A 15,909-nucleotide genomic window follows, 5' to 3' on the forward strand; every position below is an offset into this window, starting at 1 on the left:
TTGATGCTTTTTAATGAGAAACATATTATATTGTTTAAGTACAAAAATAATTAAGAAACAGAACAGGATAAACCTTGATTTCAGAAATCATGTTTTTTAAATTCTGAAATTATAATAAAACATTATCATTCGGCATAAATTATACACATTTTATATAACATTAAAAGCATAATTAATTTGCTTTACAAATACCCATAAGACACATAGTTATAGAAAGAAAATCTACTCGAATTCGCAAATTTTCCCCACGATCATATGGCAATCTTCTAATCGGGTACTTGCACTTCAAGAAGAAGAAGACCACAGATACCCACACGTGTAACCTATGACGTTAGCACCAGCTGATGGTTTAGAAGCAAAATGGCGAGTTAAAGTTGAGCCAAATTTCTCCACATGAGTTACAATGTTAATTAACGTGAAGTTAATTAAACACAGTGCCATATCACTCATCTAATTTAGTGAAATACAATGCATAATTAGTTTGCTTTTGTTCGATACGGCTTCATGCATATCTTTGTGCTAACAAGGGAAACTAGGGAAGTGTGACTCGCCAATTTTGAAATAAACTAGTGGGATGTATGCCTTATGAGGAATAATTTTAGGGGGCAACATTCGTTTCGGCCCATAGAAGGTCCTGTGAGAGATAAAAAATAATTCAATATATAGAAAAATAGATATTCTATTACTTCAATGCAGACTATTAGTTATTGTAATTGTCTCATAATCTAATTAATTTGTAATTAATTGGATAATTAATTAATTTGCTAATTAATAAATTAATTAACATTCGTTTTGGCCCATAGAAGGTCCTGTGAGAGATAAAAAATAATTCAATATATAGAAAAATCGGTCTTTTATTACTTCAATGCAGACTATTAGTTATTGTAATTGTCACATAATCCAATTAATTTGTAATTAGTTGGATAATTAATTAATTTGCTAATTAATAAATTAATCAGAAAATTAATTAATTATTAATTAATTAATTGATTTGCAATTACATACTCCAATTCATTTGGAAAGTTTTTTGGAAAAAAAAATTAAAAAATTTGATGTAATTTTTTTTTTTTTTTAAATTAACCTAACAGGTTTTTCTGAAAAACTACAGATATATAAAATTTTCGAAATCAATTTTGACAATAAATGTGCATTATATAGTACGTGAAAGTACCACAAAATTAATCGGAGTATGAGACAATTACAATAACTAATAGTCTGCACTGAAGTAATAAAATACCGATTTTTCCATATATTGAATTATTTTTTATCTCTCACAGGACCTTCTATGGGCCGAAGCGAATGTTGCCCCCTAAAATTATTCCTCATAAGGCATACATCCCACTAGTTTATTTCAAAATTGGTGAGTCACACTTCCCTAGTTTCCCTAAGTAAGAAATATATAGTGAAAAAAATTTAAATTTTTGTTAAAGAATCTTTGTGTATGAATGTAGAATGTATCATTTAAGAGAATTGATGCTTGACGGGCTTGTCTTACTCGAAATAGAATGGAAGGATCAGTTGCCAACGTAATCAAGTGAAACGGTTCAACAACCAATCAGGATCAAGATACCCGCACTACGTCAGTTGCAGGTACGTCATTTAGTGGAAAATAACCCATAAATAGGTCAGATACTAATGGGTTCAAGATATGTGTTTGACGTATGTGGTGCCAGAACCTTTTGTCGTGCTGTATTTGATACTGACCATTTTTTAGTATTGACTCAACTTACTAAACAATGCTCGTATTCTCAAATGCTCGAAAAATACAAAGAGAAAAAAAAACGCTACAATTTGCGAACAAGTCAGCAACCGAGATACTGAAGAAAAATATCAATTATTTCTCAATGATAGGCTGTAATTAAAAGCAGTTGAGACCATTAAAACCATATAAGATAAATGAAGTATTCTGAGGGATGCCTTTAGAAAAGCAGACGATCACGTGCTGGGAGACGCATAAAAAGTAAAACATGAAGAAAAAAATTCCGAAGAAAGAATGTTCATAAAAATAAGAAATTAAATTTCACGAATATCTAAGATGTTGAATACCTCAAAGGATCAAATAAGCATTAATATTTCGTTTGCGAAATTAACCTGATAAGCAAAGGCTTCACGTTAAAAGCAACGGCCTATTATTTTGAATGATAGGCAAGCAATGCTCGAAAGATGGAACAAATATTTCATACATTTATTGCATAACTACTACAAAGAATACGAGTCTAACAATAAAAATTAGGGCCACCCATCTTTGATTGAAAAAGCAACTAATAAACTATATAGGCTCATAAATTACCGAATCCCGATTTAATGCCATCATAATGAATAAAAAGCTCTGGACCAAACACTAGTGAAATATTTCATCTTCTGATCATATTTATTTCGGATAATGAAACATAACCAGATGAATGAAAATTTAGTACTACCTGCCTCACTCAATAAAAAGGAGATACCCTTGAGTGCTCAAATTATAGAGAAATCGGCTTATTTCCTATAAAATTTTCTCACCACTGATTTGCATATACGGATAACATAATTGGTGGTTACAAATACAGTTTCTAAAATGGTAGATCGACTTTCGAACTAACATTGAGCATAAGACAAGTAATGGAATGAAAACTCTGGAATTTGGAATTGATATCTACCATCGTATTACAGATTAAAAAAAAAATTTATAAGAATAAAGTATATGATTCGGTCAATCGAAAACAACTTAGTAATTCTATGAGAGAATTGTATTTTACAATGGTCGTTGAACAGCTGACCAAATTTTGAGTTAACGATTTACCAATGTTCAACTCAGTAGCCTTATAATTTTGAACCCAATCTAGAAAGCAAGGGAACTCTTGGATGGATCAAGTATTTCGAGAAATTTGTCTTCATGGAGAACTTTTTTGATGATACTAACTCGTATTTGCGTAACATGGAGAGAAAAACCGCATTAACCTACCACGGTTAGCCTCACGGCAAGGGCACACTAAACTATGATCTGTCTACCATTGATAGTATTTTACGTCAGAACTGTGGTCGTCGCGAGAGCCCGGGTGCGGAATTCGTTTTGACCAGTTATCGCTGGGATTCGAACCTAGGTGTTCCATTCGGGCCACTGGAAGGCAAGCACTCTATCCCCTCAGCCACCTTGGCTCTTATGAGGGAATTTAAAACTTTAAAAAACGTGTTATATTTACTTCTATAACCTTATTAGAGATAAAACTTAGAGTGAAAATCCAGAATAACGTATCAGAGCCTATTACTTTAACGCATGGTTTAAAGCAAGATGATGCAATGGTTCGCCTTCTTTTTAATTTAGCTCATGAAAAAAATTACCAAAGACTCCATAGTAAACATAAATGGAAATATACTTACCAAATCTGTAAAAATACTTGTTCTTTCCGATGATTTCGATATTATGGCGAGAACATCAACGGATCTCAAACAAGCATTCATTTTTTCAGAAGCTGAGGCAGCCAAAATACAGCTCATCAGTAGCCAAACTAAAACCAAATATATGCTACGCACCAAATTAAAATTTAATAAGCTAATCTTTGGAGCAGACAAACATAATTTTGAAGCAGTAAAATATTTAGAATCTGAAATCAACTCATAAAACAATTTAACATCGGAAATCCATAATAGCGGAACTCGTCAACCGATACTCTTCTGGAATAAAATTATTTAACGACAGGTTTAATAAGAAGATCAACTAAATTGACTATTTTTAAATATTTAATCAGATCTATTTTAACAATTGCCGCCGAAGCGTTGGTAATGACTGAAAAAGATAAATAGCTGTTTCCATTTATTAGGACTGCGTAGGACGTATTTTTAGTGAATTTAATTGTCATCTAATCTGAAAAAAAAAACTATAACAAAATCTACAAAGACTTGAATATAACAAAAATCATAGAAATCCAAATGTTGAAATAATTTGGTCACATTATTAGAATGCTTGGTAACAGCACCAGGGTAAAATTTTTCATAGACACACCCCAGCACACAAATTTGAGAGATAAGTAGTCCAAAATATGAGATTGTTTGGAAGGAGAATTGAGCGTCCTCAAAGTAACTGGCTGGAAATCCAACCTTAATGTTAGGGTAGCTTGTAGTAGTATTCTAAAGATGGCTAAGGCCCACACAAACACATAATTTTCCAATATTTCTTAGAAATTAAAGGAATTTTTAGAGCCAACGATTTCAAATTATTGCGGCATTTCATATCTCAAAAAATAAATTAATTAATTACTTAACAAATAAAAATCCATTTCTAAATCTTAAAAAGAATATAGCGAATGAGGTAGGAATTAGTTTATTGCAAAACAAAGCACATGAATAGTTCAATTTACAAATCTTAAGAAATATTTTTTGAGAAATATATGTATTTTAAAATCTAAAAGCTTTATGAGACACTGAAATAATATTGGATTTATTGTAGAATACGATAATAAGAAAAAGAAGTGTCATTTTAAAATATGCTTAAGGAAAAATGGTGTTAAGTACATTACAGAAATACTTGTTATTTTGAAGTAAAGCTTCTGAACAGCTGACATCCAATTTTAAATCTTTACTAATATTTTACAGTTCCCAGCTTAGATAGTTTTAAAATTTTCAGGAAGTCTGTAAAAATAGAATTTTTTTTTTTTTAAAAGAAAGCCCCATTTATTTCTAAAACAAGACAATGTTCGCAACGATAATTAAAAATAGCGAAACAAATTACATTTCTTGAAAACGTTAGTTTTATAAATTTAAATTATATTTTCTTTCTCCTTTCATGTTTTGACGGAATTAAGGCAATTTATCTGTTTTTACTTTCTCGTTGAGTCTCTTTTAAAAACTTGTTGAAAAAGAAACAAAAAATACAAGTTTTTTTTCTTCTTACAAATAAGTTTAATTAAATTAACCTCACTGCTCATAAAAGATGAGAATATTTAAGGACATTCTTCTTAACTTATTCTTTGGACTAAATCACTCGATTTCCTCTTGGGGTGGGCAGAGAGCGTCTTAATTTAATTAACGCCTTTGCATATTCTATTAAGGAGCATTTAAGGAAAATGAAGAAAAAAAATTTGAATAAATAAGTTACTCTAGCATTCTTGAAGGAAAGCAATTTGAACGAAAATTAAAGTTCTGGAATTGAAATGGTTTAGCTTTAGTCTCTTCTTTTAATGGTTTAAATATTATTGGAAATGTTATCATTATTAGAGCTTAAAAATAATTTTAACATTCTACTGCTTCTAAGAGTAATTATTAATCAAAATTGCTAAATAATAATTAAATGCTATTAAAAACTCCTCAAAAATTTATATTTTTTCATCTGAATTGCAGTGATGTTCTTATATTAATTACTGATCTAACAATTTTCCATTATATTCGCTAGCAATGATTCTATTATTCTACTGCTTCTGAAATTAAGTATTAATTAAAACTACTAAATAATCATTCTGTGCTATTAAAAACTCCACGAAACTGTTCTTTTTTCATTTGAAACTGACTTATGTTCTAATATTAATTATTGATAAAATAAATTTCTGTTTATATTTACTGGAAATGATTCAATCAATGTACTACTTCTATAAGTAATTATCAATTAGAACTGCTAAATTTTCATTCCGTGTAATTTAAAATTTCAAAAATTGTTCTTTTTTCATTTGAATTGGACTCTTGTTGTAATATTAATTACTGATCAAATAATAGTTCATTTATATTCATTAGTAATGATTCTATCATTTTTATGTTTCTAAAAGTAACTATTAATTAAAACTGCTATATTAAAACTGCTATATTAGCTGCTTATTTATTTGCATCAATTATTAGACTAAATACTTCCACTTTTATTCAGTAGTGACGATTTTGGTATTAAATGTTTAACCCCTTCTTTTGATTGTTGACCTCCAGAAGGAGAAATACTTTCTTAATGTTTATGCTTATTGAGAAATGTATATTGAATAATTATATTGTTATGATGTTTAATGATTTATGCATATTGAAAAAAATCTGACCAATTTGCCAACAACTATGGCTAACAATTAAATAAGCTTATAATTAGCTAAAGAGAAGTAATTTTTTTAAAAAAATTATACAATTAAAATATTTTAAAGTTATTCCCAAATATTTTCCAAATATATAAGGGTTGATCAGATGAAAAATGGCCAAGTTGAATGAAAATAATATCTTTATTGGAAATTAAAAGAAATCGCCATGGACGTTGTAGCACAGGCCCCGTCAGCACGGCTATGCCTTTGCTGCAGAAAGATTGTGGTTGGCTCCGCAGGAAGTCATGCGCAGCTTCCTTCACTTCGTCATAACAATGGAAACGGATCCCCTGTAATGATCTATTAAAAAGTCCCAAGACGTCGAGGTCACATGGTGACAAATCTGAACTGTATAGAGGGTGTCCCAACGCTTTCAAACCGAAATTTTTTAAGTTATTCTGGGTTTCGCGGGACGTTAGTGGAAGGCATTGTCATGACCACTCGTTGCGCAAGAAAACCTGGCCGTTTGTTTTTGATTGCTTTCCGTATTTTCATTAGAGTATTACAGTATTGGGAACTGATAGTGCTCCCTTGAGGCAGTAAATAAATAGTTGTTCCAATCTGAACTCATCCATGTATAGCACTACTTTATATCAATCGATTTGCTAGACCGCAAGCAGCTCTTACTGGTGATTGCTATATTCAGTGCATACGACCGACCATCCTTGCAAAGTTTGTGAATGGTTTGTTCTGAACTGTAGATATAGCAGCACCCTGTTTGGTGGCGCTTCTATAGCTACAGTCATCCTGAGGCATTCGCAATGATCCACTTTTTACCAGGGCAACCCTTATATTTAATATACAACTACAAAATATGCAGTGTATAATTTTGGTTAACCTTTCAAAGCTGTTGCCTAAGGTCAAAAATAAGCAACTGTTTGCAGTTTCATAAACTTTGTAAAGAGTATGTTCAAAATTATGCAATTGCATTAAATAAATCCCCGCAAAGCTACAAAATTTCAGAAAATTGTGTCTTAAAATAACATTTTTAAACTCAAATTAAGTTTTAAAGCTGTTTTAGAAAGATGTTTGCATGCATAACATTATTCCTACGTTTAGCCGAAATTAAAGACAAACGATGGGTATTTTTAGTTATTTAAATGTCCATTCCTATTCAAATAGTTGCAAGAGTAACTTTTCTTTGTTTAGTTTTATGTTTGTTATCTAATTTACATCGAATGATTTTCGATAAGCAAAATGTTAACTTGAAATGTAAACTTGTTATAAATTCTACTTATTAATGACACAATTAGTTTGGATAATATTACTTTTGAAATGCACTGTCTATTATTAATTGACACTTTTTTCATTATCAATGATTTAAGTTGATGATGACAATTTTTATTTTACCTTTTTCGCAATTTATTTCATTAAATAATTTTTGTTTCGTTAGTAAAAGACTTTCAACTGCACAATTGTTATATAATACGAAATAACAGTGGGGAACAATTTTTTGTTGCATTTATGCAAATACATGATATTACCTCCTAATTTGGGTATGGGAATTTAAAATCTGATGTTAGTTTTGCAACTATATCTACTGATTATTTTTAAAAAAGATATTCGGTATATTTAGTATATTTTCTGAGGAAATGTGCAAGTTTAAAGACATTATATATAACAGGGGGTAGAATAAAAGTTGCGAGCTTCAAGGGGATAAAAATTTCATAGAAATCTATGCTCGGAAATGTTGGATAGGGTTGCTTCGCTTTTATAGGCAGCCCAGAAGCACATGAAACAATAGTTCATAAGTGGCATAAGATGGCATTTTCGGGCATAGGTTTCTAGGCAATTTTAATCCTGATGATATGCTCTAACTCCCCTTGAAGTTTGTAGCAATATATATGCCACCCCTTGTTATATATAGCATTTTTAAATTTGCGCATATTAGCTAAAATAGACCAAAATATCATTTAAGAAATTAATTGGAGAGAAATTTATTGCAGTCTTGAAATCAGGGATATGATATTTAATTTTATTTTATAGCGTTGTTGAACAGCCGGCCCAATTTTTTGGTTTACGACTACTAATGTTCAACTCCATAGTCTTGTAATTTTGAACCAAATCCAAATTACAAGGGAGCTTCTGTATCAAGTATTAGGAGAAATTTGCCTTCGTGGAGGACTTTTTGAGGGAATTAACACGCATTTACGAGGAAAACCACGAAAACCACCCACGGTTAGTCTGACGGCAGGGGGACTCTAACCCATGACTCTAACGGGCAGGGGGACTCTAACCCATGATCCGTCTACCACTGAGGATATTTCATGTCAGCACTGTGGTCGGTGCAAGCCGATTGTGGAATTCATATCGAGCAACCATCCCTGGGATTAGAACCCGTATCACCTTATTGGAAGGCAAATGCTCTATTTCCTGAGCCATCGTGACTCAGGGATACAATATTAAGTACCTAAGATCTGTAAACAAAATCTGCTTCTAGCTGCAAAAAACCCTACTAAATTCAATGTCGTGACAGACCAAAGAGGGCCAAGGGCTACTGCGCCCATCTCAGCTTTCTTGACCTTGTACTCTGGGTGTTTCGGTTGGAACTCACACGAACGCGGAACCCCCAGTGTTTACTTCCGAAGCATGCTTGGTACTCTGGCAAAATCTAAAGTAACAGAAAACAAAAGAAAATATTCCCCTGTGATAATCATTTGTTTGATTAATATAAACTGAAAATTACATTTTAATTATTTTTCTTCTAATCAAAAATCTAATTAAAAAAGAAATATCTTTTCTTCTTCTTTTAGATTCTTTTAATGCAGGGCAGTTTTTAGAGAAAGAGAAGTGACTAAAAAATATAAGATGAAAACTTCGTGGTTACGTGGATATTTTTGAAATTCATTAGCCAGTGAAAACTAAAATATATATTTTAGAAATATATCAAGTTATTTAATTAACTGTAATATGAAATTTAATGGTAATATTACTATATGAGTATGAATTAGGATGAATTATGACTTAACAATTAGAGTTTAAATTCTAAATGAAAAAAAAGCAATAACTTAATTTTATTAAGGAAATCATGAAGACACAGTAGAGTATTTACCCCTAATGTCAAATTCATCATATTGTACTGTAATGTTTTTTTACAAACAGACAAGGAGGATAAATATTGATTAATTGTTGAAATTATTAAGGGAAACCTCTGGGCTTATTCAATAGTTTTGTTTGGCGGCAAATGCGTTTAAAGATAGACTAATCCATAGCAACCTCGGACTCAGTTGGATTCATAATTGGCTCAATATGGGTTCTACATGAGCATTTACCGAGGGACCCATATTGGGATGTCTATATATTTTTTTAATATTTAACCTATATAGGTCCAATACCGTTCCTTATGGGACCTATATAGGGCCTATATCGACTGTGTAAGGAATATAAAATATGGGGTGAACCTGACAGTGTAATATAGGGCCGATATTGGTTATAAAGGGGCTGCAAAATATCGGGTGACTCGGACAATTCTATATAGGGCCAATATTGGAAAATATCATTTGCTCGAGTTGTGTTTTTAAATCGGCTTTGGCTAATTAATCCACATACCCAAAATATTCTTTGCCTGAGGTTCATTTTAAAAATCAATTTTGGTTAATTAGTTCATACACAAGAATAATCTTACTTTGAGTTTTAGTTTAATCGTTTTTGGCTATAATAAATCCATATACAAGAAAATATACTTTGTTTGAAATTGTTTTTAAAATTGGTTTTAGATAATTGATTCATGCGTCAGAAAATAATTTTTGTTCAGAACTATTTTATTGAGATTCATTTTAAAATTGTTTTTGGCTGATTGATTCACATATCAAATTTCTTTTTAGCAGATTGAACTTTGTATCAGAAAATTATTTTCTTTTGAACTTATTCTTAAAGTCCAGTTTGATCGATAAGTATATCCCATTAATTTTCGTTATTTATTGACATGGGATAGATGATAGACATCAGAAAATAATACATCAGAATTCATGCATCAGAAAGTAATTTTTGTTTTCCTTTAAGTCAACTCGAAAAATATCGACCATATAAATTCATATAAAAAGACGATTACTCTATCTTTTGCTCATATGCTCCTTTATTGAGTCAATGATTCAACCAATATCTAATTTTCGAACTGATTGATTCATTGATTTTTTTACTTATCATTTTTATAATTTACGGATGTGAACATTTAATATATATCGCTCTCAGACTCGGTTGCGTGATTTAGTTGGCTATGTTGTAATGTGTATTGTAATAAAAATGGGTCGCAAAATTCGCAATAAATAATCCAGAGCAAATGTTATCTTCTGGTCTTTCTAAATTTCCGAAATTAGAACGCTAAAAAATATATGCTACAAGAGAATTCGTACTTTAAAAAGTAATTTCTCGTAAAAAAAAATAATACTATAAAAAAAACAGATTTTGTCTAGTTATGATAACTCACAGAAAATAAATATTATAGGAGATTACGATGCACTATACCCACCAATGATATTGTGCATTTACATTATTTTGATAAGAATTGAGTAATACAGTAAAATATGCTGAGGCTATTATGGCTTGACAAGAAATTATTTAAAGATCATATTTTTTTAAAAAACATTTACAATATTTAGACATTTTTATTAATTATAATAAAAATAGGTGTCTTAGACACAATTATTACATTTCTCAACTTTTCTGATATTAATTAAAACATTTTTTGATTAAAACCCTATTTCTTTATAAAAGTTTTGTATTTTAGTTTTGCAAGGAACTTTGATTGGACGACGGTAAATTAATTAACACGTTTTCCAGAAAATCCGATGAGCATTTCATTTGAATAAAACTAAAGCGCATTTAACAAAAAGTACAAAGAAGACAAGAGAAAGGTGTGTATAAATTAGAAGTAACTTAGATTTGCTCCTTATTTAGAGCATTGTGAAGTACTTTGGTAAGTTAATTATAGAAAATGTCATTTAAACAAGATATAAAAGGTAGACTCCCTTCAACTCTTCCCAGTGAATGAAAAGAAATTAATATTCTCGTGATATACAAAAGTTTGTTAAGGAGCTTAATTGAAGGATCTTTCAGCAATTAGGTTTGAAAGCAAAATATGCCTTAATATACATTATAAGGTAATCGAATAATATTTAATAAATCGAATAAGGTTTAGTTTAAAAGTGCTCATGCACAAATATAAATGAAGCATACAAATTCCATAGATATTTATATAAAAAAATCTCTCTCTCTCTCTCTTTATATATATATATAGTACTTTTACAATAAGTACCATATATATATATATATATATATATATATATATATATATATATATATATATATTTCAAAGCAATTATCCGATTGCTTTGAAATTTCGTATGCATGAATGTTTTGAACAGATATGACTGGAATGATGCCGACTGGGGACGTATAGTCTTTAACGACGAATCCCGCTTCCAACTCTGTCCTGACGATCATCGAAGACGTGTTTGGAGACGCACAGGGCAGAGGGGGGATCCTGCCTTCACTATTGCACGCCACACCGGCCCTCAAAAAGGCATTATGGTCTGGGGTGCCATTTCCTTTTACAACCGGACCCCTTTGGTCGTCATTAGAGGTACACTTACTGCACAGCGGTGCGTCGACGAAATCCTAAGACCTGTTTTGCCACCGTTCCTTTCGCAGAGCCGTGGACTGGTTTTTCAGCGGGACAATGCCTGACCACATACGGCACGTGTTGCTATGAACTGTCTGCAAGCTTGTCAAACTCTTCTTTGGCCTGCCAGATCACCAGATCTCTCTCCCATCCGGGACGGAATCTGGCACGGAATGTTGATGACCTCGTTCGACAATTGCATCAAATTTGGCAGGAAATACCGCAAGGGACCATCCGGGAGCCTTATAGGTCTATGCCACGTCGTGTGGCAGCTTGTATCCAGGCTAGAGGCGGGTCAACACCTTATTGAACTTGTTACTGTAACTCTGCAATAAAGTATTTAATTGTTCTGAAATTTTAATCATTTACTAGTCTGTACATTGTCTTCCGATCCACCAATTTTCGTTTCAATTGGACAACTCCTTCTTGGTACCTCGATTTTTGTGTTATAGAGTGTATATATATATATATATATATATATATATATATATATATATATATATATATATATATATATATATATATATATATATATATATATATATATATATATATATATATATATATATATATATATATATATATATATATATATATATATATATATATATATATATATATATATATATACATGAATAATTAGTATTTCGAAATTTAATTTATAATTATTAGAATGTCAGAACATTATAAAATGCCCACAATATTCTGTCCACAATTAATTTCTCAGATCGTAACCATCACTCATTCACCCTAAGTGTCAAGTCTATCAGATTGATCCTGTACAATATATATAAAGAAATTAATTTTATCCCTGTAAGAAAATTATTAGTTTTGAGGGAGTTTTTTTCATAAAATAATGTTTTATGAAGTGAAACTAACATAGCATTTGAAAGTATATCAATAAATCTTGAAAAATTTTTAATATATATTCGCAACCATTTGGATAATGCTTGCTCCTCTATCAACTGGAAGGTTTTTTAAAATATCGAATATGCAGTTAAGACGCTAGAATTTCTTCTTTTGCTCCAAAAATAAGTAAAAGATTGATCGTATAATACATAAAATCATTTCTAAAGGTAAAAGAAGAAATTTATGATAATAGGAAATGCAAAACAAAAATACTTCAGAACTGGTTATTATGATTATTAAGAAAATGTATCGCAACATAATTTAATAATCTGAATAACTAAAACACAATAAATGTGTGTTGTATTGATTTTCTGAAGTTTAAGTTATTCTGAAATTTCAGAAAATATATCGCGATATTAGTCCTGAAGGAAAATATTTAATTTTGAATAAGAATTTCATTTATGTAGGATTCAAAGTATTTGCATTTAAACCTTGTTTAGCTTTCAAAACGCCTTTTAACTATGAATAAATAGAATTTTCAATTCAGAAATAAACTCAGATGCACTAATAAGATATAAGATGCAGTATTTTAGCTTTTAATAGAATTGCCTTCTGCATACACAGCATTTATTAGTTCTTTAAAAATGCGATGATTTTAAAGCATTTACGCGCATTTTAATACTTAAAATTCTGAATTCTAAAAATGTTTTCTCTTAATGTTTTCTCAATTATCTGCTGGTTTTATGCTTCTCAATTGACATTAAAATTATACATTTTTCTATTGAATCACTGCTAAATTATACATTTATGTAAAACAATTTTAAAATAAAATTTAAGATTTCATCGTTTTCATAATATTTCTGATTCAGTTAATGAATTTAAACTTTTAATAACTGGTTATTGTTACTTACTATTCCTTAAAAATATGTTCCTAATTAATTTAACTAGTAACTGCAAAGAAATTTCAGTTTATTTATTAAAATTAGAAATGAAATGAAGAATATTAAAGTATGAAATAAAAATTAATTTTAATATGAATATCTGGTATAAAACTGCTCAATCGGAAAAAATATCATTAATGATAAAAACAAAGACTAGCATGGTATATTGAATTTCATTGCCAAAGAAACATTTAAACATTTAAAAAATATCCCTGGTTTTTGCAAAATATAATTCATTACATTTTTGAAGGTAAAACTTATAGAAATTTTGTCTCCAGGCAATCGTTTGCGCCCACTTTGGAGAGCAGTTAGTGGTAGTAATCTTACAGTTTCCGTAACACGCTTCTTGACCACGCATGGTCACTTTTCGGCTAAGAAACTACAGGGGACATTACAGTCTTGTAAACTCCGAACAACGAGAAGATAAACACAGTTGAGAGAAAGTGGAAAAAACAGTTGTGTGATGAAACATAAGCCTGTAAAAAGTGGTATCCGCCACATGGTGGTATCCGCCACACTGAAGAGCAACATCTAGAATCTAATTCCTAAAAAAATATAGAAAATTAGAGAATAAAAATTGGCTCATTGTATATAAAGTCAATGGCCAAGTGGCTGAAATTTTTAACCAAGTCTAAAAACATTTTACGTAATTCGAATTGAGTGTTGAAAAACAGTTAAGTTTACAGTTTTGGCATGATTCAGCAAATTCACAGCGAAAAAATACTTTAATAAGAAAACTTTTTTATCGGTTATTTAAGGCAAACATAACTTTTTTTAAATTAAAATATGAAAATGAGTAAGCGCATATCATAGCACACAGAGAACGAAATTATGGTAACATTAGGGTATTGTATAGTAATTATTGTATAATTCTGATATTGTTTAGTAATGACATTTCTGGTATGGAAACCAAAATATATTGTCTTTAAACCATTCATTTGGCGATTTTTCCGTTCATATGCTAATGGTTCGCAGCATATTCTGGTACCATTATTTGGTATTATCTAGTTCTTTATACCGCACTTTTAGTAAAAAATACAAAACTGAAAAGTACATTTAACCGAATAAACAGTTTTTATGCCTTGCTCTAAGGTACCATGATAAAATAGCCAAATTTGACCACGTTTACCAAATTTTATCACATATTATAAAATAATATTCGATTGTAAATTTTATCAAAGTCATTAAGAGAGGACTCCGGTAAAAATCACCAAGCTTTTTGGTATTCTTGTTGAGCCAGAAAAACGGTTAATTTTACCACATTCTGGTAGTTTTGACCTTACTTTTTTCTCAGTGTATTATTATAAATAGAGCATGCATATTTATGCATGGCATTTCTTAATGAGATTTCATATGCTTTAAATATGATTGTGAAAAGAACAATTTAAGCTTTCTTTTAAACTGAAAAATATGAAAAATGTGTATGTTTGTTTTCATATATATTTTTAAGCCAGATATTTTTCCTGTTGTTTATCAAAAAGCCTTTTATAAAAATGTGACTGAAACGATTTGCAAGGGTTTCTTCAGATTCATCCAATTTCTAGAATATATGGGAATTTTTTTATCCGAAAATATTACGCTATGTATAAATCCTAAAATACGCATCAAAAGGAAAATGTGCGGTGTAAAGCTTTTACAAAAACATATAAGACTTGTATTTTTCAAAAGACTAGATATTTCTTTCGACGAGATATTTCTCGCGAAAAAATTTATCCTTCGAGAAAATGCATCAAATGTCATGAAATGATTTACTGCTTTAAATTCTCTATAAATAATAAATTTATTATTTGATCTAAATAAATCTGCAAAGACATTTAAAATTTTAAATGATGTATGTGTTTTCCATTTGCAGATTACTTCATTTTAGTATTTTACGTATTTGTAAAATTTAGATATACATCAAAGATAATGCCATATCCATTTCTTAAGGTTAGTTAACTTAATAATTAAATGTGTGGAAAAAGAATTTAACAGAAAATATTTACACTTTATGGTACAATAATATGTTTTTTCGCTAAATCAAATAAAATCCAAACCAAGTCAATATGTTTAACAGTTCACACGCCGGAGTATAGAAGGTATTATTCAAATATCCCCAAAATTTAGCATTATTAAGCGAATCTAAAAGGGTTATAAAGGGTATCTAAAAACAATAAAACAAACAATAACAAAAAAAATAAAGTGAAAAAATTTTTAAGAGTGTTTTTAATGATATTCCATTTTTGGAGCATTGGCGTTTGTCAAAAAGCTCTTTTTACCTATCTATGCACTTTTTACATTGAAAACTGTTTTTTTCTGTGGTATTTCTTCCGGAGACATAGGCGCAAATAATGACCATCAGATGTCTCAATTGTTATTTTAAATTACTGCGAGGTACATGATGATTAAACGCATTCCTTTTTTCTGCAAGAGACTTCTTTTATTTCATTTCAAAACCGTACCCTTTTGCGACTATTAATGTTTAACTCAGTGGCTT

General features: G+C 30.2%; 1 protein-coding gene across 1 annotated transcript in view; it reads right to left on the reverse strand.

The window, feature by feature from the left end:
• Nucleotides 1-285: 285 nt before the first annotated feature.
• LOC147814386 (uncharacterized) overlaps nt 286-15,909 on the reverse strand; it is a 171,647-nt gene continuing 156,023 nt past the window's right edge. The window contains exon 3 of the mRNA XM_087155448.1: nt 286-450. Coding sequence (XP_087011574.1) covers nt 286-450 — 165 coding nt within the window. The remainder of the gene's footprint in view (nt 451-15,909) is intronic.

This window comes from Parasteatoda tepidariorum, chromosome 2 (genome assembly GCF_982258835.1).
Source record: "Parasteatoda tepidariorum strain Cologne lab strain chromosome 2, Ptep-v5.0, whole genome shotgun sequence".
Lineage (NCBI taxonomy): Eukaryota > Metazoa > Arthropoda > Arachnida > Araneae > Theridiidae > Parasteatoda > Parasteatoda tepidariorum.